Source organism: Pseudopipra pipra, chromosome 3 (genome assembly GCF_036250125.1).
Source record: "Pseudopipra pipra isolate bDixPip1 chromosome 3, bDixPip1.hap1, whole genome shotgun sequence".
NCBI lineage: Eukaryota > Metazoa > Chordata > Aves > Passeriformes > Pipridae > Pseudopipra > Pseudopipra pipra.
The window spans coordinates 55,783,290-55,799,479 of NC_087551.1; the positions used below are offsets into that span (position 1 = coordinate 55,783,290).

Sequence of the window (16,190 nt, forward strand, 5' to 3'; positions counted from 1 at the left end):
GCAGCGGGGTTCAAAGTAAGATTCATTAAATCAAACATTCATTAGGTGGTATTTATCACTGTAATTGTCATAGTTTGAAATTGGCCCCCCTGCGAGGCTGGGGGGGGCTCAGAGGTGATTGGGTGCCAGGGCAGTGTTCCCTGGAGAGCCAATCACCACTCATGTTGTTCGCTTCTGCTCAAAATCATATATCACAGCACCGGAAATGGTTGGCAGTGCAGTCTTGTTGTTTTGGCTGTTGGTGTCTGCTGCATGTAGGTGGAAAAGGCCAGGGGGCGGCTGGGCTCCCTCTCTCCCCCTCTGGGGGTGTGGCTCAAACTGCCACAGTAATATATCAATAGCACACAACAAGGGGAATTAGACTTAGGAGTACACTCTGCTGAAAATATGCAGAGATCCTTTCAATGGCACAGAAAATGCTGTGTAACAGCTAACAAGCCCCTACGTTGCATTAAGAGCAATATTAGGACATATTACTTGCTAATTTCCAATTCTGCCTCAGCTCACTTTATAAAAATTACTACTCATTCATTGACTAAGGATGCACTAGGCAATGGAGTAAACCAGTTATCTGAAAAACACAGTATGACTTGCTTTTAAGATATATTATTTTGATTACTTGTCTGCATGACTATATTACACCAGTGAAGTTCAGGCCTTGCTTCTTTTAATTATCACAATAGAAGAAAGCTGCCATTACATTCCTTGGCAAACTGAAGCTTTTTGTTTCTGAATTCAGCTACTGGCTTTCTGCAAAGCATTAGGCATCTTCTCATTTTGTCCCTAGCAGCTTTCTGGTTGAATACTGCAATAGCGTGTTCATGAATATTTATATCTAAGCTGCTCACTATTTGCTAACAGTTGGGTCAGCAGTTTTGGATTTTGCACAAGTGTCTAGAAATGTCTAGTCCTCCTGTAAATTATGTACTGCTGTAAAGGTATTTAGGCTTTGGCAAAATTGCTCTCTCTGTTATTAAGTATTCTCACTTTCATGGACAAAATGACAGTCACCAAATGTGAGAAGACATATCCCATGACATGTGCTTTTTCTCCATGAGCACATTAATGACAATTCTGTTCACTCTATTTTGGAGAACATTAGTTTTCAAAACAAAATGTCGATATGCTCAGTTTTATTGGCACATTTATGGCAGCAAAATTCTTCCAGCAAATTTCCCCACAGAATTAAGTTTCTGGCTATCAGACATGCACAGGCAGTCAAGATCAGATTGCAGCAGCTCCTGGTTTTACTTCTGGCTCCACAGTTCTTTGTCAGACCATATCTCCAGCAAATGTTTGCTACCTCTTACACATTTTCACAGCAAATATGCTGGAAGTGAAACTGTTTCTTGCTGCACCTGAAGGATAACTGCCACAGTAGCTAATTCCTAGACTCCTCTGGGATTTTTCAGTGATGTCACAACTCTTACACTTATTACTACAACTTTTGTCTTCTCAGAATGAAATAAAAACCTTTTTAATATGAGAGGGTGAGACAGTAGGGAAGGGTGACTGTCACATCATACTTGGGAAAAGATGCAGATATATGGGGTATAAGGATTCTGTGTCGTCTGTGGTACTGCAAGTTCCTTTTGCCAACCAAGACACAGCTGCTTGCAAAGACTGAGCTCTAAACTACCATATTTGGATATACACAAGGACATAATTTGACCAATATATTACATACTAAAAGAACATAAAGCATTGCTCACTATCCGCCAACCCACCAACTGCAGAACGGGAGGGAAGAGAGAAAAATACTGGGCTTTTATAGTTACTGGATTTACTTCATAGATTTATTTTTCTTCCCAAGGGAAAAAGTATGTTGTAACAATTTTATAGATAGAAAATGTGTTCAACTCTCCATTGAAAACAGGGGCATTTTTTTAGTGGGGTAATTATACTGTAAGCTCCTTTACGTAACATGGAAAGTGTTCCAGAAGAAGTATAAGGATTCACGACTTGGAAAAGAAGAAAGCTTATTCATATGAGCACTATTCAGCCTGTGTTAGGGTGGTCAGGAAAGTTGTGGACCACTTGGTCAAATTTAAACAGTATAGAAAGAGAAATAAACAGAGAGGACATTGCTCCCATACTGAAGAATTCTCCTCAACTTTGCTGTATGAAAGTGCAAAACAGAGAAGCATTTTGTCCCCATGAAGAAAACAGAATCCCGTGCAGGTGTCTTTCCCGATTGCTGTTGCACACTCAGTCATCACACTGACGAATTTCAGATGCTAGTACTGGAGAAACTGCTTATTCTTTGAGGAAGAATATACATATATTCTTGGAATATTCATCCAAGTGTTTATACTACATTCAGAATGATGTTAAATTGTTTCTCTTAGGAAGACAACTGGATTACAATGGACATGGGCTTTTCTGACATACTGCGATTTTCTCATGAAGAAGGTACAAAAAAATTTACTTGCATCTCACTATCTCACATCTCATACACCCCTTTATGCATAAGCAAGCCAGGAGTCCCTAGACTGCATTTTACCATCCCTTGCAGGGAAAACTGCTTTCCTGTCAGCTGATGGGCTTTTCACCACGGTTCAGTGCTTGACTGATGCCTTTGTCTGCCCTGTCACTGATGCTGAAGAAATGTGTCAAACTTCAATGAGATCTACAAAAGTCTACATACCAAGTGCCGGTTTGAGAGTGTCTTATTACTACCTCAGTGAATTGTGCTATTAATCTGAGCTACTGCAGTACTACTCAATAATATGCTAATTTGACATTGTCTCAAGCATTTTTGTACTAACAGCCATCTCTTGGCTCTCTGTCCTCCCCTTTTGGCAATTGAGTGACTTTTACTGACTAGTGGAGCTATTACTTATGCAGTTAACTATTACTAGAAAATTATTTACCATGCCAGCTCTTCAGCTGGTGTAAATAGACATTAATTTCCCTAAGACTGGCAAAGCTGCATTTGTTTACCAACTTGCTATGGATAACAGAACACACTTTGCAAAACTCATTTTGAAACTTGTTTGTTCTTACATAACACTGAGCTGTCACAGAAAAGCTGTTCTATTCCCAATCTACTTCCCTCCCAAAACTCATTGACATCTGCAATGAGGATGAGTTGTAATTTCAATGTGTGTGCGTGCTGATGTCCTATTGTCCACTTGCTTTTATAACTTGAAAAGCAAGTGGTACATTATAATACCTTTACCAAGCCCATTTTCTGTATCCATTTCCAGGTTAAATGTCACTATGATCTTTGTCTGTAACAACCTTCTGAAACTAACATAATTGCACAACTGTGGGCAATAAGCAGAATACAGTTTTAATTTGCCCTAGAAGCATGTGGCCAGCTCTCCCAGCATCCACGGCCAAAATCAAGATGTCAGGTGAAAGTTACACATTTGGAGTAATGAAGCCAAATTCATTGGCCTCAGTCTAGATGCTTAACAAAAAGCCTTAACACAGACCTTCTGAACCAATATATATGAAACATTGAAATACAAGTCACTGGTGAAGGTCTCCGACACTTTTATTCACACTGGGGAATAGTCTTCTTTTTCAAAATAAAAGGATTTCCAAGACTATTTAATGGTGCTATCCATGAACAGAAGGCACTATCCAACATGGCATAGAGGTAATATTTTTGCTTTCATAAAAATACATTACCTCTAGGTATATATACACAAAGGGCTCTCTGACTATGTCTGTGGACCTTTTCTCTCTTCCTCATTAAACACAGCTGAGGGCAACATTGCATCTTTAAATTCCAATTGTAAGTCATCTTACCCTTACAGTGATAATTAAACATTAAAATATTAAAGAGGAATAAAGAAATAAATCATTTGAATAATCTGACTGCAAATAATTTTTATGATCACTTGATTTTACAACTTCTTACAACACAGCAAGAGCTGCTATTTTCAAATAGAGAAACCTTTCAGAAAATTTGCTTCCACTTTCAGAAGAAAACCAATGCTTCTAGAATTATTACTACATTCATTTTGTCAGCATGAAAGGACCTCGATAGAAAGAGATATTGTCAGCTCCTCTGTGATGTTACCTTTTTAATTTTAAGAACTGCACACAAATTTTGCTGTCAAAATCAGGCCTACTTTTGTCTTATCGTTCCTGGGAGTTACTATCTTAATTATTTTAAAATATATGACGTGTAATAAATATTTTTAAAATTCAAATAAAGGAAGATGTGCTTGTGACTGAAGACAGAGCTGCCAAGCCTCCCTGCTCTGTGATTTTAAGGCAGCCAGCCAATCCGCAGAACATAAGTGTGCTACAATAATGTAAATGCTCAATGCAGTACTAGTGTTCAGTTTAAGGTGTGCAACTTCTACAAAAAGAAAGCCTACTGAGAGAATGCAATTGGAAACTAAAGAAGTGGAATGAACAGTGAGCCGCATATGGGGCCTGGCAGTGATCATCCTAATGACCTCCATTTAACATCATGCAACTTCTAATTAACGCTTTAAATAAAAAAACAAACACCAATAAGAAGCTATTTGCACCCTTCTAGGAGAAAAAGCAGGAGTGTCTTGTTTTTTGCAGTTTTAGGCTTTTTAAAACCTTTAAAACCACTGTTATGTGTCTAAGGAAGGGAAAGAAATATCAAGGAACTGGAACAAAAGGTAGCCATTTGCAACGTCGGTTCATTCCTGGAAGTTCGTTCCACAGACTGGACAAACTCTGAGAAGTTCTACTTTCTGTACAAACTCCTCCCTACCACTGGTCATTTCACTGGGCCAGAGGTCTGGGCTGGTGTTGTTTCTATCTCAGCTAAGTTCCCTGTCATGCTGTCTTTAGGTTCCTATGTCCTCTGCAGGTACGCTGACCTGAAGGACATGCATCCTGCTTTCAAATCTGCCCGCATAAATTGGTAGAGGCAGGAACTGTTAGGCCTAAAATCTTTGCATGTGAAAAGTTTTTCTAACACATTTCCTGTCATGTGTCAGAATAAAATAATTTTGATTCAAAGAAAAATAAATTAGTTAAAAAAACATACAAGAGAACCCTGCAGTCCCCCCATCCTTTCCCTTCTCATGGAGGACTTGATTCCTTTGGGAATTGTCATTCTAATCCTTATAGGACATTTCCTTCTAACATCTATAAAGGGATGAAATGCTTTGGTTTTACTTACTTCGTACATAACTGGCATTAAAACCTTTCTTTTGGATACTGAAGTCACTTTTAAATGACACAATCATTTCATTCCCAGTAGAGTTATAGGATAATCCTTTGGCAGTGATGCCACAAAGGTTCATTGGACTTTCTCCATTGTCTAATGTCAGTGAATCATAAATGCAGCCTGGAGCTTCTTCAATGTCAAAATCAATAAATGTTAGCTGTATGATAAATCCATGAGGTGCTCGGATGATCCACTTGCATGCTTGGCTGTTGGGATAGTCACTGGGGAAGCACGGGGAAGTGAAAACTCCAGAGGGGTCAGTTAGCACGATCCTACAGTCGTAGCATCCATGAGCTGACAATAAAAACAGAGAAGGCTGGAGGTCAGGCAGAAAGGTAACTTAAAAGGCAAGTAATCACCAACACAATAAGTAAATGTATTTCTATACAGAAAAATATAAACAGAGATGGGAGAAAGAAAGGCAGGAAAAGGCCTCGTTTCTAGTGGGCAAAATGCTGGAGGAATAGTACAGGAAAAGAGTATTTTATATAAGAAATCTTACAGCAAAGAAATATAAATTATACTGCTAAATATTATTTTGTGCACATTATATATATTTGCCATTAATATTGGCCTGATAAAGGCAAAGCGAATGCAGTCTTTTTGAATTCAGAAAGGCAAATTCTGAAACTGCTACTTCAAGAAAGATGACTGGTACAATTTCATTTTTTGACTGCTGGTCTGACGCTGACTGGTGGCTGTCCCAGCAGCTCTATGCCATGCCACTGTTTCCAGAGAAGTGTCCCCAGCAGCATGAGACGGGTTGAAGAGCAGCAGAAGTGGCAGCTCCTGAAGGTTAGTCATCTGCATTTCCAGCTAATGCATTCCACATCACCCAGAAGAGTAGCAGTAAGCTACTGGCTTTTGAATCAACAGTAAATTACTGTGTTCTCCCCATGCTGAATCAGCTCCATTGACATTTTTGTGGCAGTCAGGCTTTAAGAAATTCTTATTGTATTCCTCATACTCCTTTGCTCACCTGCTGTGCTCATCCACGAGAATTGCAAGCCCAGTTAGCCCCCAGGGTTGCGTTTCTTGTTTCGTTTACATTTTCTCATTTATCATATATTTACTTAGCATAATATATGATATAATTACCATAAACTTCCTGCTGCTAAAATCTGTAACAATTTGTCAAAGCATTACTGAATAAACTAGGTGGGAACTGAATATCACCAACAGATAACCTAAGAAAGTATTTGTCACATTTATGCTGAATTACTTTGCTAATATTCCATCAAGCCACAATTCTGAGTCAAGTACTACAAGTACGGAAAAAATAGGACAGTGTGAATACGCATTATTAGCTGCCCAAACTAAAAAAAACTAAAAAAGTTTGTGAAGTGCAAACTACATATGAAGCACCTATAAAATAGCAATAAATGCAACTTACTTCTGCAAAGAGCCCTTGATGTTTCTTACCACTACCTGGGATCTGATATTTTTCAGTCACATTTAAATGCTGTTTGGCCTAAGCAAATGGACCCTGACCCTGTAAAGCGACATGTCAAAAAAAGCAGTTTACATCCGCAGGTAGAATTGTTACACTTTTTATAATTTTTTATTTGCAAAACACAAATCATATGACTGCAAAGAGGTAAAGAGACTGTTTGTTATTTGGGCTCTCAGAGCCAAATGCAGGCTGGTTACATTAGAAAAGCTCAATGGGATCCTTCTTTGTTTAAATGAGAAAAATGGATTGTCTGAAATATTTGCAGGTAGCTTTGGGAAGAAGTAGTGCTCCTGGCATTGGAAAACTTGATCTGTGTAGTATAAAGAGAAGCCTATCCATGCTGATTTTCTCTGCAAATCTTTACAGTTAGAGGACTATTCTAACCTGCACTGCAACCCTGGTGTTCCATTTATTAACCAGAGAGGGAATATTTACTTATTGGTATGGTGACTCTAAATCCTGCAGTTGTACAAACAGACGATGGCTTAATTGTCATCATAGATTTTGCACAGATAGGTATAGCTTTTAGAGAACCACCCTAGATTGAAAGGAGGACAGGAAAAGCATGCTCTATGCCACAAGCCACTGCAGGCAGTCTGCTAGTCCAGGGCTAGTGAGCCTTTACAGGGCAGAGCAGCTGTAAGACAGTTCTGGCTGGATCTGCCTCCCACTGGAAGGCTCACTGATTCAAGCTCCTGCCTTCCTTATTGCTAGGATGAGAGCTCACAGGGGCTGAGAATTTGGCAGCATGCCTCACTCCCTCTCCTACTCATTCCTGCCAGAGAAACAAATGACACAGTCATGGGCAGTTGAGAGCTTTCCCTGAGCACTCAGATGGACTTGGAGTCAGGGACTAATCTGTTAAGTGATGTAAATACAAATAGGAACATGGGTGTTAATGTACACTCATTCGTTCTAATGTAATTTTAAGGCATTATAAAACATTGCTGAACCACATAAAATATGCTACTTGTCAGTAAAACTGTTGTTCCTTAATTAGTAGAATATTGCATTCAACCTGAGACTGGAAAAGTCAAATTTGTCCATCAGAAAAAATACTGATGTTCCTTGTCTTTATTAATTCTATTGATTGTCAACAGTCAAAACAGGACTCATCTTTTCTATTCATCTCTCCCTTGAGTATGTATCATTGTTTTGAGGCTGCGTAAAAAAAAAGTCAGCACACATAAGAAAAAATACTTTTATCCCTGCTGTCACTGCAAATATTAAAACATAAATGTTGTTTCTGGTATTTTTTTTTAATAATTTAATTTTCGCAGTAACGTATTCTCATTTTATTACATCCATACAGTTTTGTTGGTTTTACATCAGAAAAACCAGCCCCTAAATTTAGGTAGGAAAATAAGTGCTCAAAACTTTGCATACACAGAAGAAACAGATTTGGTAAGCAAAATAGTTTACTTTTTTTGAAGTGGGTTGGCTCCATTTTGGCATAGTAGCTATTCTGTCCATGACTGCAATTTGAAGGAGAAATATCCTGTTTTCATGCAAATGTCCACAGTAGTAAGTAAAAAGAAAAGAAAACAAACAACAAAACTATATATAAACAGAATGGTTTTGAATGGAACTTTTTGCACAGCTTCTCATGAGACAGTTATTTTTCTATAAACATCACCTATTTTACTCATTAAAGAGAAAAACTGGTGTGGCAACCTTAGGCTGTCAGCCAAAGCTGACAGATATTTTGCAATCCCATTGGCCCAGAGCAGTTCTGAACTACGGAGACTGAATACTTGTTGCAATACACACCACAAATATTTCCACAAGCAATCCAAGATATTTATTGATTTTTATGCAAACAAATTTAGGTATGATATTCCTGGTCAGGAACTCCACATAAGCAGAATCTGCTGACCTGTAATTTTTACCACTTTAGACCACAGGAAATTCACTCTCTAAATATATTTTATACAAATATATTTATACAATGCCTTTCTCTTCCCCCCCCCCCCCATATTCTTTCCCAAACCAAAATGAGCACTTCTTTAGATAGTGAAATCAAGCACTTAATTTCAACATTTTATAAACTCAAAGTTACACTTTCTTTTCCCTGCATCATACTCATACTTCCTATAATAAAAGAATAATTAAGCTTTTAGTGTGACACTTCAACACTATGCTAAAAAGGGAAATGAATAAATTCTTCTGGAGTACCCTAGAGCTTTCACCAAAGTTATCAAAGCAATTCACAAATGTTAATTGACTTCAGAAGGGGAATTAACTATAGTGGAAATGGCATGGAGATAATGGGACAAAAATGGCAAAACTTTCCACAGATTTTGGGTTCCTCAAAGAAGAAATGAGACTTGATTTTTCTTAACTACTTGGTATTTGTACAGGGTTTTATATGTCCAAAGCACACTATCAATGACTTGAAACTGCAGCTGGGAGAGCACTCTGCCAATCTGGCCCGCTGCAGAAAATAAAAAAATGAGTATTTAATGGCCAATGGAAAATTTTGGTTACAGCAATTTGGCTATCTTTGATAGGAACTTGTCAGTGAAGGCAGGAATACAATCCCATTCTCGTTGTTGCCGACGTTCCTAACCATGAAAACATTCCCCTCTCTTCTATGAGTCTCCTGCCAATTTTACATATATACCTTTTAGTTTCTATAAAGGGGGAAGTATCTTATACTATTCTGAATCATCTGAAGACTGCCCTAAAACTAAGGGGCTAAGTGAAACAGTATGTGATGCATTAAAGATTGCACCATACCAACAGATGCGTACACGCAAACTTCATACCCTGTAGAAAAAAATTAATTGACCATCTTGTTCTGTCTACTGATTTTGTCTCTTTATAGGACTCTTTATAGAGTCCTAGCACACAATTCCACCACTGGAACTCATGAAGACACATGTAAGCATTGAAATGCACAATTTGAAAGCAACTTTCATAAGCCAGTTGTGGGCAGCTGAAGCAACAATCAGACACAGAGTTACAATACTTAACTGCAGATTTGGGAAGGAAACATTCTTTATATAACCTTATCACATTTGTTCATACTTCTCTTTTTTTAAAATTTCTTCTTAAATGACGAACACATTCCAGTACTTGCCTCCAAAATCTGTGTCATATTTTCCTGTAGCTTCCCACATTTCTCTACTTCTTTCCATTATCATCCTTTTCCCCCAAACCTATCTTTTACCCTATTATGCTCTGCACTTCTTTATCAGGCATGAGTTTTGACTTCTACCTCTCCACCTGCTTTCATTTCTGCACTTATCCAAGCTTGGAGAAGTGATGGACAACAAGTTTCGTTTGGCTGAGAATTTTCAGAAGAGCACAAAAGCGATCCAGCTTGGGACACTGTCTATTTCAGCCCTAAAGACCTAAATTTTGTGAAGGTTAGGATCAAAAGAAAACAGCGTCTCTGGGGAAAAAAGTCTGCATTTGCAAATTGTGCATTATCCAGTTTGTTTTCAAACTAATTGACACCTTGCATTGGGTCTTTCTTTTTCCAGCTGTGGGATGCAGCATTTTCCACCTGACAGAAGCGTAAATGACTACATATGTGTAGGCAGTGGCACAGGACACCAATGATAGCCTGCGTGGGTTGAATTAACACTACTGGTATTTTTTTTTAATACTTTAAAAGGTTCCTTCATAAAACAGAATGCTGCTGGATTTCATTTTGGCATGAAAATTAAATTTACTTCTCTCTGTAGATGATAAAATTTTCATATGAAAATATCCTAAAATAAATCTATGTTGCTCTGGAACTGAATTTTCAGAAAAAAAACCCAAAACATTTCATGCTAACTCTAGTCATATTAAAGTGGACAACAAAATCTCCCCTGCCTGACAGAATTAGGCCAATCCTAAACCACAGAAAATATTACCTAGAGTACCCAGCACTTTAGGCATAAAAAGCAGTAAAGAATTAACTATAATTTGCTTTCATGTTGATGTGGGAGACCTTTTAAGCACTTTACATGCATTTGAAAAGGCAGCACTTTTTTTGTGATGGTGATTTGAATTAAGTAGGAGAGAAACACAGCCAGGTGACATGACAGAGACACTTTTAAGTGTGCGGTGATGGCCAAAATAGAAAAGCTTTACAATCATTTGCTGCAACAGCATGAAAAAAAAAAATCTATTTTGATGAACATTAGGTGGAAAAAAAATTTGCTTTGAATAAGCAATTAATTGTCAGGGGTTTTTTTCTATTTCAAGGATATCATAACACAAATATGGCCAAACATTAGGTTAGATGTATTTATGACTGCAAATAGATGGGTGAATGAGGTCAGAACGGGCACACCTGCAGACAAGCAAGAGGAAGGGCCAAACCACCAAGATGTGGGTGGCCTGGAATGGCTACAGAACAAACAAACCCGTGTTATTCCAAAAAGACACAAACACCAAACTCAGAACAGCTATCACATGGCAAGGCTTCCACAGTAGCTTATCTTCACTTTAAAAATCATTTTGATGTAAAGGGGATCTGTAGATCTACAAAAATATCTATATTCAAAGTGTGAGCATATTATTTGCAAAGAAATGTCCCATCATTCACTCTGAACATAAAGTAATGCTCTGTTCTGCTTACTCACTCGTAAGTTAGTTATGAGATATGACTTAGACAATTTTCATGCACAATATGAAGCCTAGCACTCTTCTGGAGCCTCTGCAGACCAAACCATGTACTCTGCTCTCTGTGCACTTTTTGAGTTCAGTCTGAGAAAGTGTAAATGAGGAGATGTGACAGGTTTACTTTTGCTTCTATATTTGCTATCCCAATTGTAGAAGCTGTTTAAGCTCCCAAAAATATTATGCTACAGTACGCTGATAAAAATTACCATATACATACATAATTTAATGTTAGCATGTATTGTAATCCTCAAAGCAAACAGACAATTCTAATTCTATTTAAACATCCAGATTTAAAAAATAAAATAAAGGATTATCTCTGCAATAAATAGAAGTAAAGTAAAACTCTCATCCTGATGTGTACAAAAGTTTGTCCCTACACAAACAATGTTACAGGGCTGAGGTCTACTGTTTGGAAGCCTAGCTGTGTCCCCTGATTTGTAATCATCACATGGCACAACTTCTACTTCAGCCTTTCTACTAGGTGTGCACAGCTCTAAATTCACAAAAGTTTTGAGCAAACCCTAAAATCTCACAGATACGATTTGAATTTAAGCATAGACTTAAAATTCAGCAACTGTTTTAAGTCCTCTCCTGCACAATGGTGCCTTTGAGTCCTGTACTTGAAGCTTTACAGCCCTGTCTTCAGCCTTGCAGCCCCCTCAAGGCCAAACGGAGGACATGACTCCGTAACTGTTGCCCTCTGAAAACCACAGGGGAGGCACTGCATGGATCCGAGCAGGGAAAAAGACTGTGCCATCCTATCTACTTCTGATCATTTTATTTTCTTTTTAATGAAAAAAGTAAAAACTGGACCAACATAGGCAAACATCCATTCAGGGAGTGAGATCCACTCTCAAACACACATACGATGAGTATGGAAAGCTGGTAACCATGTGAATAAATAATGCTGATTGAATTTGGGGGGAGACAGAGGTTGATCTTTTATACCAAACTGTAATGAAATAGTTCCTTCCGGACTTTAAATTTCCTTTCCAAATTACTTTCCACCTCAAGACCAGGAAATGCAAAGTTTAATATGTAGAATTCCTAACCGGATAAACATTACAAGTTTCTCTGTGAAATCACCTGCGTAGACTCATCAGTAATACAACCAGCATAATTTATAAAATAAAATTTTATAAGCTTTATATGAGTAAAACTTTACATTATTCTCCTGCAACACATAATCAAACATATTTTGCACAGCATAAGTACAATAAAGTTGTAATTAGGAAGAATCTTTTGCATCTGTGTTATTCCTTATTTGCAAATGTGACTTTTTTTGTTGATTGGTAAGAAAACACTATTTTAAGCGCTATTAAAAACTCAGTCCAGACTCTCATTCTGCATCATTCCCATTGCATCATCTTCATAGTACTTCTTGTACCCAGCAAGAATTTAAAGCCTCCATATTCCTGACTGGAAATAGCACATAACCCTGGCAGAGTCTTTTATAATTCAATGAAAGACAAGACTGTGCTCTCACAAAATAATTCAACAATTGGGATTTGGCCACTGAATCCAGGAGACAAAGGGAGTACTATGCCTTGGCCAGTCCTATCAGCTTGCCTCACATCATCTCTTGCTGACGCATTATGTCCTGCAACATATGCTTTAAATGGCTGAACCAGTTGGTGCACCTAAGAATAATGAAATGGTAGGAAAAAAAAAATCTCCTCACAGGCTAATAGAGAGACTTATATGAAAGTGTAACTGTTGTCTATGAAATAACTTATTATTCCTGCTTCCTGTTGCTCTAGCCCTTATTACTTATCAGTTAATTAACAAATTAAATTTGTCATCACATGTAATTAGAACTGATTATTTTCTCTCTTTTGTAGGACAAGAACAAAGCAATTAATGAAATTGTATGTGGCAAATTGAAAACTGATAAAAGACAATATTTTCTCTTATGTAACACTGTAACCCCATGGAACTCAGACCTGAAAAGTACCAAAGCAGGGAATGTAAAATGCAGAAAGTGAACAGACATTTTTCCAAGTGTCTAATAGGACCTCTGAATCCCTCCAGATATAAAATAATTGATAAGGAATTGTAAAATAACTGTAAGGAATTGTAAACTTTCTGACTTATGTCTGAAATTAATCTTAACCAACTGATCAGGAACAGTATTAATAGTTCCACCTTGCTTGTGGACACACTCCCAGTCTCTGGAACTCAAATGCCCATATGGCTGTAGAACAAGGCTCTGGCACTACTTAGGCCAGTCCAGACAGCTCTTCTACAAACCCTTCCTGGGTACAGCTGAGCAGCCAGCACAGGTTTGAGGCCATTCCCAACATGCAGCCTGGATACAGCTACCCTAGTTTTATAATGTGTGCACCTGAGGCACAGCATGAGCTGGCCTCTGAGGCAGAGAATAGCCCTGGGCATATCTCATTTACTGGAGTAGAATTGGCCATTGCAGGTGTGGAGAACGGGAAGAAGTCATGTGAGGCAGAGACAAGGCTCTGTCTTGTGTATCTTATGTAGCAGCAAACAGAGCAGTTGTCGCTAGTTTTGATGTTCCAACATTATAATGAAATCTGGGAGAAACAGGTGGTATTACATCCTGTTTCTAACATGATAATCAAAATTATCTTTCAGGATACATGTGAGGTCAGTAACAGCAATAATGTACCAAAAAAAAATCAGGAAGAGCAAAGCTTAATTTTGAAATCAGGTTAAGATTAGAAGAGCAGAAGTGAGAATAGTAAATTACTGACTCGGGAAGCATTTACCGAGAACACAGGCAGTCGCCACCTACCACTAAACCCAGCAGCAAGCTTTTCACTAAAACCAAGATAGCAGAAGCTGGTCTGCACTTCCTCTTGACACAACTGTATGATACGGTCCTACACCAAAAGAGATTTTGTTATTTATTTTCTCATAAATAAATATAGAAACCATGGCTTGATTATTAGTCCTTTTTGTAAGGGAAACAGATGGACTGGAATTTTACACTGATTGAGCGTGTACCATTTGTATTCAGGCTGTTGAGACTTTGGACAGGACATTTCAGGAACTGACCTCTTGACTTCTCAAGCATCCTATCCAGCCCTCAAACTCAAAGGAGTTACCTAAGTATTGACATTTTCAGCACTTGTTACACACTGGATCTCCAAACCTTTATGATAGTCCTGGAAAGGTAAGAGCTGATGCTCTTCTCAGAGTGGGATGCTAGCACAATATAGAGACCATTAGACATTCATTGTGCTTCCAGATATTCTATACTGCACCCAGGCCCCATTTTGTGCTAGAATTTGGTAGGTATTTATTTCTTTTATTAAAGCCCTAAAAAAGCTCTCATCCCTCTTCATCACTCTAGCACAGATATCCTATCCCCTGACCGCAACCAGCTTTATCACAGCAGTGACTCCAGCAGGTTTTGATTGATCTGGGAAATTAAGGGAACCAGCTACAATAGAAGAAAATACACTCAGAGCCAGGGTGGGGGCCCTGCACTGCCTGTTTCCCCTTAGTTGTTTGGTTTTGTGCCAATGAAAATGGAAGTGGAAACAAACACACTGACTAGGTAAATCTGCCCTGACCCATATGAGTAGAGTTCACACTGTAGACAAAGTTATGGATTTCCCCCAGAGGGAGGGGGTAATGTGAAAATCCTGTGTTACACCCATTGTAACTTAAGAATATTTTCATTGGCATTCCTGTGATAATCTTATAAAAATAACAGAATTGACTTGCTGATTTTGGCCTGAGTCGGATTTTTTTTCCACAAAGTAACAGAAGTTTGGGACAAAGAGAGGTATTGGCAGTTCAGTTTAGATATGCTGGTTGAAAAAGTATTAACTAGTAACTATATATAGGTGAATACAATAAGCACATAAGCTAACGTGCATATCAGTAAAGAGAAAATTAAGTTATTGAAGGGATAGGGTGGGAACAGGTGAAGTGTTTTTTGAAAGGTTGATGCATGTAACAGTGTTTTCAATCTTGAGATCTACATATCATACTCTATCACAAATCATGGTAAGCTTTACAAAAGAAATGGTCATCAAGAATGTCGTGGTTTTGTCTACTCCGGCAAGAAGTTCTGGCTGCTGGCTCCCAGCTGGTCTGCCACTGCAGTGTTATAAAGAGGATCCCATCCTCAGCTGGAGTAAATCGATAAGCACAGTTAGCTTCAACACAACTACACCAAGCTGCACAGGCTGAAGAGCTTATTATGGCTAAATAAATTCTTGGGTATCAGTCGTGCAAATGAGCGTCATGCTTGTCTGGGAAGCTGTTCAAAAAATTAGTGGGAAAACAGCTGACAATCTTCTAGTGAGGTGTGGGTTGTAGAACTTGAGATCCCACCGAAGTACGTGGATATTGGTTAAAATAAGATTACATCTAGGCACAGGTCAGCTTCTTAGTAAATCTCAATCAGACAGATGCAGACAAGAAATACATTTCTTCTACATACACACTGGACACAGACTAAAGAAATTGCTAGAATAAAATTTCTAGGTAACAGAATATTCTGTGTAGTAAAAGTAGAAAATACTGCCTTTTCACTAGGTGCTTTACCCAACAAATCCAACACACCCAATACCCAAAGCAGTTTCCTTTTGACCCATGATGCCTTCAACATCTTTTATTGCTTGTAAGAGGACAGTTCAATTGCAGAGTTTACTTTCCCAGGCTTCAGTGTTGAAATGTCTTTTCCTGCTGCTACTATCAGTATTCTGAATAAGCATAATTTTAAACTCCCACAAAGGCCTCTAAAAAACACAAGGTGGAGGGGGTTATACTACTTCTTATCAGTGATATTCTTCAAGCTTTGTGTGTTAATTGGTTATATTTTGTGTTTAGAAATTTTTTTAGAATTGCTTAGCTATCCCAGAAAATTTGCTATTAATTACATGGACCACTTGCAGCAGAGGATGAAACTACATTTTGCTGGCGTTTAACAATATACAGAAGCTATGCCAAATTACTTTA

General features: G+C 38.2%; 1 protein-coding gene across 6 annotated transcripts in view; it reads right to left on the reverse strand.

The window, feature by feature from the left end:
- The window catches only part of ADGRG6 (adhesion G protein-coupled receptor G6), a 105,964-nt gene that overhangs the window by 59,682 nt on the left and 30,092 nt on the right, over positions 1 to 16,190 (reverse strand). For all 6 annotated transcript variants that reach the window (XM_064649298.1, XM_064649297.1, XM_064649296.1 and 3 more), the window contains exon 3: positions 5,123 to 5,464. In XM_064649298.1, coding sequence (XP_064505368.1) covers positions 5,123 to 5,464 — 342 coding nt within the window. The remainder of the gene's footprint in view (positions 1 to 5,122; positions 5,465 to 16,190) is intronic.